We start from the raw sequence: 11,504 nt of genomic DNA, 5'->3' as shown, positions 1-11,504 counted from the left end.
TGATGAGTAATAGTATGATTAAAGCACAACCAATAAAGAGTTGTTATGAACAATATACAAAATCAGAGCGCAAGATGATTCTCCAAAAAAAAAAAGGTTTCGTTCCAAAGATCAACATCTTTTTCTTTTAAATTAGCAAAATCTATGAGAATTGAAACTCCTTTAGCTATCGAACAACACCACTACACCCAGGAATTCTCTCCATTCTCCGATTTTGCATTACTCTTCTAACTGATGATACATCTTCCCACCTTCCTGCATCTGCATATATGTTTGATAGGAGAACTTTACCTCCGCCGTGAGATGGTGCCAACCCAGCCAAACCCTCTGCAGCCCTCTCTCCTATATGGACATTTCCATGAGTTCTACATGCAGCTAATAAAGTTCCCCATATCACAATGTCAGCCTTCATTGGCATGCTCCTTACCATTTCCTCAGCCTCTTCTAACAGACCAGCTCTGCCCAAAAGATCAACCATACAACCATAATGCTTGATATCTGGTTCCACATTATATACACTCTTCATGATTTTAAATATTCTTCGCCCAGGCTCCACCAGCCCGGCATGGCAACAAGCACTAAGAACTCCAATAAATGTAATTGCATTGGGTTTAATATTATACCTCTGCATATCAGAGAAAACCTCTAGGCACATGCTTGCATGTCCATGTGAAGCTAACCCACATATAATTGCGTTCCAGGGACACACAGAAAAGGTTTTGTCTCGGTTCTGATTGAAAAATTGTAAGGCACTGTTGATGCTTCCACATTTAGAATACATATCAATTAGAGCTGCACGTAAATTGTCGTTCAATGGAATGAATTCATTACACATGTATTCGTGGGCCCATCTTCCTTCCTTCAATGAGCCCATGGAGGCAATTGCAGAGAATACACTCACCATGGTAACTTCATTTGGTTTGATCCCACTTGCTACCATTTTTTGGAAGAGTTCAAAAGCCATTCGAGACTGGTCTGTTTGTGCGTAGCCAGAAATCATGGTACTCCATGAAAACACGTCTCTTTCTGGCATCTCCTCAAAGATTTTCCTTGCTGGGTCCATCATTCCATTTTTTATGAATCCAGAAACAAGAGCATTCCACGATTCTAGGTGATCTTTTACACCCACTTCAAATTGCAAACAAGCAAGGTCCATCATCCCACAAGCTGCATAAAAATGGATGATGGTTGTCTGTATAAAATTGTAACAGTCAAAGCCTTTCTTGACGACTATTCCATGCAATTGCAAACCATCACCGATTGCATTCAGACGACCACACGCTGAAACCAAATTCACAACCAAGATTTCATTAGGTGCAAGCCCAGTTCGTAGCATTGCACGATGCATCACCAAAGCTTCATGCAAACAATTCATTAGGACATAACCATCGATCATTGTGCCCCAAGAAATCACATCCTTATCAGGAATTCTCTCAAACAACTCCCTGGCCATGTCAACAAGGCCTTCCTTTGCATACCCATTTAACATAACATTCCACGAGACCAAATTCACTTCAGGCATCTTGTCAAACAATCTTCTTGCTTCCCCTACACCTGAACAAAGACAGTACGCACGCATCAAATTCGTTGAAACAAGAACCAACCCCTCAAGAAAAAACTTAATAGCCAACGCATGAATCATTTGACAATTCAAAGTTTCACCAACATGTGAGCAAGCATATATTACATTCGCCAGGGTCAAATCAGTAGGGACCACCCCATCCGACCTCATGTCCTTAAAAACCGCAAGAGCTTCCCGAAAGCAGGCATTTTGGACAAGACCCATTATCATGGTGGTGTAGGAGACACAACCTTTGTCAGGCATTCTGTCAAACAGTTTGCGGGCATTGTCCAATTGACCAGCTTTGACATACCCATGAACCATAATGTTACAGGAGACAGGATCCAACGTGGGACAAGAGTCAAACAGAATTTGGGCATCATTAATGGAACCGCGTTTTGCGTACATGTTGATCAAACTGTTTTGAATGAAAGTATTGGAGTGGAGTCCGAGTTTCAATGCCAGAGAATGGAGTTGGCGGCCATGAACGGAGGAGGAACAGCATTTGAGTGTGGAAACCAATGCAAGCTCGCACTCGTAGTGGTTCTGGTGAAGCCTCGCATTGCAGAAAATGCGAATGAAGTATTGTGGGTCCTGCACCTGTGGAGGGGCTTCGGTGGAAGTGGAAATGAAAAGCCATCCTGATCTTTGTTTCGGCTTGAGCGATGGAAGTTCGATTGAAAGGGGAAAGGGTAGAGATCGAGGAAAGCTTTTGAGTCTGAGACTCGCAGAAATGAACACCAACATGAGGCGCGACCATTACACTCAGGTTTGATTCTAGTTCCTTTTCAGGATTAAGTTAAGGCTATTTTTCTTCTTTCCAAATTTGATTGTTTAAGCCTATTAATTTAGAGAGAGAAAACGGTTTTAGTTTCTAATTTGTTATTTTTTTTTAGTGCCTTAGATAAAAAAAAAACTAAAAATAAATATATTTTTTAAATTTAAAACTGATAAGATGAATTTGGTAGAACTGAAAAGTAAAAAAAGATTACTTATTGTTTTTATTTAGTTGAATAAGTTTTATGATTTAAAATTTCTCAAAAAATGTTTCTAATTATTCTCATTACATTATAAAAGCTACTTAAAAATTACCAAATTATATAAATTTATATGATAAATGTTAAAATAAATGAGATTTTTATATCTGAATAAATAATATATGCACTTATAAAAAGTAGTCACAAATTACCATGTATAATGGATTTGCTATTTCTTATGATAAACTAAATCTGGATATTATTCAAAACATAAATGATAAAGACTTAATTACAAAAAAAAAAAAAATCAGAATATAAGTATCATAAAATAATAAAACCTTATTGGCTTTTTTTTTTCTTTCAAGAATTCAATTTTCAAACATACATCCATTTAATTCACTCATAAATGTGAATCATTTTATACTTTTGTGAATTTCATATATACAAATATGTTATTAATTTTGTTTCTACTCACAAGTTGATACTAAATTAATCTCACATTACTTTTACTTTAGGCTTAAATATTATTTTGGATTTTATACTCATTATTTTTATTAATTTTAGTCCCTTATTTTTTTTCAATTAAATATTATTTTATGTTAAATCAATTCAGTTTAATATTTTTGTGTTAACATCATATTTTTAAATATCATGTGTTAGATTGTAATTTGTTTTAGAATTTTTAAGTTGTTTTTCTTACATGTTAGGTTTGTATCGTACAATGTGGTCATGTCAATATTAGTGTTAGTGTTAGAATTAAATTACAAAAAAAGTCTATCGTTTTGAAATTTGTAAAAGATTTTTTTATATAAAATAGATTTAAGTGGATAAATTATGTTAAAAGATGTAAAATATATTAATAATTTAGTTTAAAATATATTGATTCTACATTTACATTTTTAATATTTTGTTTTTGTTTTTCTTTAAAAAGTTAGTTGGTTTTTGTAGAAAATAGTTAAATTTAAATTAAAAATAAAATTAATTTCAATATTTGGATGAAGTGATTTGATGTATAAATTTTAAAAAAAATCATTTTAACATATATATATATATATATATATATATATATATATATATAAGTTGTAATTATGCTTAATTACTAATTTGATGTTTTTCTTAGAAAGACTACACTATTTAGTTTAAAAAAAATGGAAATCAATTGATTCAAAAAGTATATATAGTGATTGAATTGAATACAAGACACTCACACTAAATGACACTACCACGTGACACTCATAATCGATGACATTAACACATGACATTAACACTAACACGAACACATGACACAACATATAACTTACACGTGAAAAGAAAAAACTTAAAAAAAAATTTAAGAAAAATTTATGAACTGACATGCGACATTTAAACATGTTAACACAATTTATACAAGTCTAACCGAAATTTAACATAAAATAAAATTTAATTAAACAATAAAATAACAAATTAATAAAAATAACAAATATCAGGATCAAATAGTATTTAAGCTTTACATTTAAAATACATTTTTTCTAACTTTTTTTTTTATATAGATTTCTACTATCTTATATTCATAATAAGTTAATACCGTTTACAATGTATTTTAAAACCATTTGATATTAATTCTTTATGTTTTAGTATAATTTTGTATATGGTTAATACATAATAATAACATCATAATATTTTTTATATTTTTATAATTTTCCAAATAAATTTTAGTCAATATATTATTTTCAAATAAAATAAAAAGATAAGTGTCATTCGTTAAAGGAAAACATAAGAAAAAAATAGTGTCATATACTAAAAACATATTAGTAATGACAATCTATTAAAAAACTATAAGGGTATTTGAGCATATTTTTTTGAAAAACTTTAAAAGAGATTATTTTCTATTACAGCGAATATGAATGACATTTAGTATTATATTATATGAGTAAGGGTAATTTATCCATAAAACAAACTATCCATAATAGTCTTACCTTTATGATATGAAGGCAAGTGTTCCTCAAAGAAATGTGGACTGATTCAAAGCCTATAACAAGGAAAAATATTCCTTGTACAGTTTTGTCACACTATTTTACCAAACGTGTTTTCCTACACCGAAATGTCATCTTGTCGACATTTAGATTATTCATGCAGCTGAAAATAACTAATTATTTATATGAATAATGAACATACTTGTATTGACTCAATTTAAAAAATGATAAGAAATATTTTAGACAAACTGTTCCATTTATTTAATGACTAAAATATATAAATTAATAAAGTGCTAAAATCCTCTCTATCACTACTGCTAAATCACTTTCTTATTAGTAAAAAAAAGATACCAAATTAAAAAAATTTAGACGCACACACAGTTCACTCAATAGGAGAAAATATATTTAGGGTTTTCAAATTAATAAATAGGAAAATAAGCGAGTTGGAAACTAAAAGCACACAGTTTCTTGCAGGGTAGAGGGTTCCAAATACGGATTTAGCAGTTTCAAAGGTGTAATGAAACATAAAAGTCCACATTTGGTACAATCACGATATTCATTCACATCATGATCTATGGCCTGAGCATCCATTTCAATCCATAATGTATAGTTTCGAAGGAGTAAGCAATTTTAGGACATCTACAATTAATGAAATGGGTCGATGATGAATAACATATTTATTGCAGTTAATCCTGTACGATCCTTCCAGAGTTTATATAGACTAATAGATTGTGCAGATATAAGGAAGGATTGCTAAGACCAGATTGCTATTTTTTTTTTCTCTTAAAAAAATGGTTCTAATCAGTAGTTTTTCCAGTTAAAGAGAACCAGAGAAAGATATAAATGAGATGCCAGGTACGAAAACATCAGTCAATCAACGATGATCTCCTCCATTAAGAGTAGCACTGGGTTGGGTCCTGTTCAAATCATTAAAACCACAAGTTCAGATTTACCAGTCAAATAGTTATTCAAGTCCATGAAACAAAACTTCAAGTATGCAATTCAACTAGGTAACTTTTGGCCCAACTTTTAACCCCTTAAATGCATAAATTCCTCCAATTGGCTTTTGTAGAAGCACTGTTTTTTAGCCTTATATTAAAGAAAAATGTGTTTTTACATTCTCCGGAATAGATAAAAGTTTTAAGATGTCCACAACTTGGATTCAGTGGGATAACAACATAAATTTAAACAGTAAAGTTTGAGAGAGAAAAAATAAAACTAAGACAGTTTCAAAAAATAATTTACCAACAAACTTCATAGTCAAATGCAGGACAAGATAACAATCAGCAACAAGCACAACAGGTTGAAAATTATTAAACGCTTTTACTAATTCAGAAAACAATGATTATAGAACATAGGAAACACAGTCGAGGCCTCATGCTTTTGTACCAAAGTTTCTAGTCTCACCAATAATTGTAATGTTAATTAGTGAAAAGATATAAAATTGTGAGAGAATCAAATCAAATTTCCAAAACCAGCTGTTTAAGTTTGAGGTTACAACATTTCCAACTGGTGAAGGTAATAACAAAGACAAAAACAGGCCCATAGTAAACCAGGGTAGCATTTCATTGACGTCTCAAAGCCCCAATTTCTTCCATAGGTAATGTAAAACAGCCCTCTACAAGGCATCCACCTATTGAACAAACAGTCAAGACCCATTTGCAAAGTGATCATAACCAATAGGCATAATAGTCAACTTACAGATAAAGTAATACACACTGTACAACAAATTATTTATATCTAATATAGGCTAAGTTAGATTATATTGAACAATTATTTAGCTATAACGTTATGTTGGGCATAATAAATAGTGAAATGTAGTTCGTTGGTAGCTTTGTTAAGTCCAGGAGGACTAATAAAAGCCAGTGTACCACTACAAGCTTATATTATTGCCGTCATAATTGCAATCTGAACTATTGTATGATGAAATGAAACTGACTGATATAAGTTTCTAACCCTTTTTGAAAAATAAAGATAAGTGATAACAACACACTCTACAATCATTCTACTGTTGGCTAAAATTTAATGATAATCACAACTTTTGGTGAATTTTATTTCTTAATGAGCTTCTCCTAATTCTAAAGTGGGACCTACCAATTTTTTTTATTTTGAACAAATTTCAATCAGTAATAAAGGGAGTGTTGTTAGCACCCCTCATGTATAAACCAATAATATAACCACGACGAGGACAACAAAACCTTTTCCCACTATGTGAGACTTGGCTCGGGAAGGCTCATTTATGACAAACTTTGGTCTACTTCAACAAAGGTGGTTAAATTTGATTTTGTAAACTCGTGAAGGTTCTGTATACTCGACTTGTAAACTAGTAAAATTTTGAGTTACGTAATATAAACAGTTAAAAACCTATAATTGACTTGACACATATTAGCCTCTTTAAACTTGACTTCTCACAGAATAATAACTCAACAATTTAACTTCATACTAAAAAGAAAAATAACAAACTACAGTAATAAAATCGAAAAATTGGCAGTATTCAATATATAAAATTGGAGACAAAAATTCTTGAAATGAACTCATGAACAATAATAAAACATGGTATATTCATGACTAATACTTAAAAAACATATCTAGAGGATCATTTTAACACAAACATCAGATATGAAAACAAATAGACATTAACATGCTTCTAACTTTAGGTTATCTCATAAGTTGGGCCTTTAAGTTTAAAATTACAGCCCAATTACAATTAACTATTTAGAATAAACAAAATAAAACGTAACAAACACAGGAGTGTTAAAAGTCGCGTGACACACTTAACCTTCCTAGATATGAGATTTATTTATTTTTTAAATGCCATTTAAATTCTGAAGGCATGAAAGACCCAAACCCAAATCCCACATCTGATCCGGTTTTCTTTTTATTCCTTTGCTCCTGAACCCTGAACACCACCTTCTATACCTAACCCACTAGCTGGATTCATTGTATGCAACTGATCTGAACAACCTCACAAAGTATGCAATGCCTAGGATGCGGTTGCCGCTGTGATTGCCTTTGTCACAGACTTTGCGGCATTGTCAGATTATACTTGCATTACCCACAGTCAGAATTGTAGGATTCGCTTGGAGTTGCCTATAATACACGGATATGATACCATGCGCATTTAACATTGACACAATATGTCTCTTAATACGGCAATAAGATTATTATACAAATAACATGACACTATATTTGCAAGATACCTACTAAATTTTTTTAAAAATATATAAAAATTCATAAAAGATAATAAATATATAAAAACAATTGTGCAAATCCAAATTAAAATCACATCTCTTGGATCCAAAATAAAAAATTATAAAGCATTGTCATCATAAATTACTTTCTATTATTTACATACATAAATAAACACAATCAGTACTACTTTTTTAGAATAACTCATAAATAAAGAGCACAATTTCGCTCTTTGTTTTATGTAGAGAGCATGTTTTTATGTTCCTATATTACACATATAAATGTTTCAACAGCTTGGATACTTCATCAACACGCATGGATACGTGAAACAAATAAAAACATTGGTACTTCATAGGTTTGGATACTTTATAGATCTGTACTGGACTAGACACGAATACATGAAGCAAATTATAGTATCAGTGCTTCTGGGAGATTGCAATTCATTTGATACTTATTAAGCGATTTATGTAATACAATAAACAATTCAAACTCAAACAACACTCAGCGGCCATTACGATTCACATCATGAAGCTTCTAAATCCTATCGTATTGTATGATAATAACTCCTATTCATCTATGCACTATACCTAACAACAACATTATGGATTTTACACTTTTTGAAAATGAGATTACCTCAAATTATAACACAATTACCAAAGTAGATTGTCTTGTTAGTTGGACAATTAGTCCAAACTACGTTGTGTATGCAACAACAACAACAAAATGACCTCTATGTGCATATGATAAACCTCTTTTAAGGGATCCCTTGATATATCTCAGATTTCTACCCATAACATCCAAATAACTATGATAAGGGGAATTACGAAACTGAATAACACTACTTACAACAAACAAAATATAAAATCCCTTCATGGTTAAGTCATTCAGTTCCCAATTATTCTTCAATATCCTCCAGTAGTAAATTAATATTTTGGGTCAACCAAAAAGTCAATTGGCTAGCAATGCAGCATGCCCGCCTATTCCAAAGTTCCTTTGAGATATACAAGTGCTTGCCTTTGGTAAGCTACCTTCATTTCAAAAAATACTACAACGATCCTAGCTTTTGATAATGTCACTTCATCAACATAAACAACCAAGTAAATACACTCGTAGATGAACATTTTAGAAGCAGCGGTCTATTTCACTGTGGGTCATACTCTACTCAATCTCCCAAACAAAGCATCGAGTAAAAACCATACAGGGTATGACAAGAAATCTTACAATACGAATATGTTAAACATCATGTCCTCCTAGACCACCTTGACCATGTCCTTCAGAACCAAGGAAGAAACTAAAGTTGACAGGAGCCAAACAACAGGCAGAGCCAAACAGCATCAAACAACACAGAGACAGCACCAAGCCCCCACAGAAACAACAAGAGAGAGCCCTTAAACAGAGAACCAAAGCCCAAACTATAACAAAATAAAAAGAGGCACCAACAAACCAGGCAAGGCAAGCAGCACAGGCTTCGAGAACCAAAAAGGCAGCGCATCAACAAACAGCTGCATGTGAGTATGAGACGGCTGAGCAAGCAACTGTGATATGGTATGGCCAGATAGAAAGACATGATACTAAAGAAGGTGAACTGTTCCACAATGGCAGAGGCTGAGAAGGTGAACTGAACTAAAGAAGCTATGGCACCAACACATGAATTGAAACAGAAATTAGGGACAAGGATTTCGAAGAAAACTTGATTGGGTGGTAGCTCCAAGCCCTATCATATATATATATATATATATGTGTGTGTGTGTGTATAGAGAGAGAGATTGTACAAAGCTTTTCGTTCTCTTTATCAATAATAATAATAATTATTTTTCATCTTTCTATACTCTTTCTCACAATTAGGGTAAGAATATTATAAGATCTACAGATATTCAGCTTAATTGCGTACAACAAAAAAGAAAACAATTACAATGAAGACAATCAAAGATTCCAGTCCATATTTCATACAATCTCAAACAATGTAAATCTCAATAATAAGTACTGCAAAAAATTAAATGTAAAAAAAAAGAGTCAAAGCCACTATGGGAGAAAGTTGGATTCTACACTCTACATGCACATGCTATCTCATCTAATCCTATACAGTGAATTCTACGAGCCCCCAGATCATTCACTTAAATCCTCCGCAAGGCAAACTGATATCCCAAATCAGAATATCAAGCGCTCGAAGAATCCATTACTCCAACAGAGAAATGGACTACAAGACTATAACCAGCCTTTTACTTCGGCAGAAAAAGGCATCCATGTATGTATGTACAACTTAAACGCATCTCAGAAATAGGAACACACGGAAACTCACTCGGCGACACCGAATCCGAAACACAGAATCAACAAACTAACAGTATTCACCATTATAACCTACATGACTCAATATAATTATCGAAGCCCGTAAAACGAAACAGATCTGCAACTCGATCTAAACATTACACAACAAAGTGGCTACAAAGGCATAAGAAGAGAAAGGAAGAAACGAACCTCTTATGGCGTTTGCCCTTTTTGGGACCGGAGGCCTCGAGCTTGGCAACGGGGCAGCCGCAGGGCGCCCGGAAGAGCAAGAGGGCGCGTCCGTTAGGGGGAGCCATCTTGCGGAGTTCAGAGCGGAGACACTCGTAATCGGGGTTGGCCTCGGTGCCGCCCTTCCAGGGCAGGCGGTCAATTTCGGCAGAGGCATCAGGGGAGGGAGCGGAGCCGAAGCGGTGAATCTGCAAATCGAACTCCATGGCCTTCTTGAGGCCCTTGCATCCGGAGCGCTGACAGCGGCGGGATCGGGGGCCGCAGCAGAAGTCGGCGGCGGCGAGGGAGATGGCGAAAAAGAGGAGGAAGGGGAGGAGGTAGGAGAGAGGGAGGGAGGGAAGGAGGAGGGAGAGGGAATGGAAGATGTATGAGAAATACGAGGAGAGGAGGAAGGCCCCTGAGAAGAGAACGAGGAGCAGGATTAGAAGGTCCAAGGTTGCCGAGGGAGAGTGCTTGCAGTTGCACACATTGTTGTGATTATGGTTATTGCTATGGCTATGGCTATGGCTATGGCTGTGGCTATGGTTATGGTTATGGCTATGGCTTTTGTTATTCACATTGCACTGAACCATCATCCCTCTGCTCATTCCCAATCCCACCTCCTCCGCTTCCTCTTGCACCATCTTCATCTTCGTCTTCATCTTCTTCTTTACCCCAACCCAACACTCTTCTTTTTTTTTCCCTCTTTTTTTTAGTACTCCAACCAACACCAAATTATATTATTAACTAATACTTTAATTCTCACCCATGTTTGAATGAAATATAAATTTCAAGATTAAAAAATCAAATTTCAAATAATACGTGTTAAGGGATTTCGTTATAAAATACTAGTTATGTAAACTTCTTAATAATATAAACTTACAAAAACATATAAAAATATTTTTCGATCAATTATCTGTGCCTTATATTGTAAACTAAGAAAATTAAATTGACGGGTTTGATCTGTTTGACCAATGATTTTTTATATCCAATTACGTGAAATACGTGCTAAAATCTTGCATCGTTGTTAATAATTCGTATAAAACACAATTATCCTTCAGACAGAGAACATACTTGGTCTTTTGTAAAAAAGATATTAAATTTGAATTTAAGTTTTAAATCAAACTCGATTATAAAAAATAAAAAGAAATTTAAACGTTGTTTCAATTGGGATATTTATAAACGATAAACATATGACATCACCTTCAAAGAAATGCTTTATTTTAAAGTTGAGGACCTACATAGAAGAGATAAAAACATCACAATTTATTTAGAAGAGACAAAAACATGAGATCACTTGCACTGTTTGATTTAAGTAGGGATCTTTTAAGA

General features: G+C 33.5%; 2 protein-coding genes across 3 annotated transcripts; both read right to left on the bottom strand.

The window, feature by feature from the left end:
- MEF18 (mitochondrial editing factor 18) lies at nt 1-2,362 on the bottom strand. The gene has a single exon (XM_028074966.2). It carries the CDS (start codon nt 2,306-2,308, stop codon nt 167-169), a length of 2,142 nt encoding a protein of 713 aa, XP_027930767.2. The 5' UTR covers nt 2,309-2,362; the 3' UTR covers nt 1-166.
- Nucleotides 2,363-5,027: 2,665 nt separating this feature from the next.
- Nucleotides 5,028-10,912, bottom strand: LOC114187721 (Ribosomal protein L34e superfamily protein). 2 transcript variants are annotated; one of them, XM_028076043.2, is made up of 2 exons: nt 10,155-10,904; nt 5,028-5,407 (listed from the first exon to the last, which is right to left on the bottom strand). In XM_028076043.2, the coding sequence occupies exons 1-2, from the start codon at nt 10,832-10,834 to the stop codon at nt 5,365-5,367; spliced, it is 723 nt and encodes a 240-aa protein (XP_027931844.1). In that variant the 5' UTR covers nt 10,835-10,904; the 3' UTR covers nt 5,028-5,364. The 2 variants fall into 2 exon arrangements, with proteins under 2 accessions (XP_027931844.1, XP_027931843.1); XM_028076042.2 differs by lacking the exon at nt 5,028-5,407 and adding an exon at nt 5,801-6,123 and having other exon boundaries at nt 10,155-10,912.
- Between the last annotated feature and the right edge of the window lie 592 nt (nt 10,913-11,504).

The sequence above is a fragment of the Vigna unguiculata genome, chromosome 6, assembly GCF_037176805.1.
Source record: "Vigna unguiculata cultivar grain cowpea cultivar isolate G323 ecotype 2 chromosome 6, ASM3717680v1, whole genome shotgun sequence".
Lineage (NCBI taxonomy): Eukaryota > Viridiplantae > Streptophyta > Magnoliopsida > Fabales > Fabaceae > Vigna > Vigna unguiculata.
This window is presented reverse-complemented; position numbering and strand designations above follow the sequence as displayed.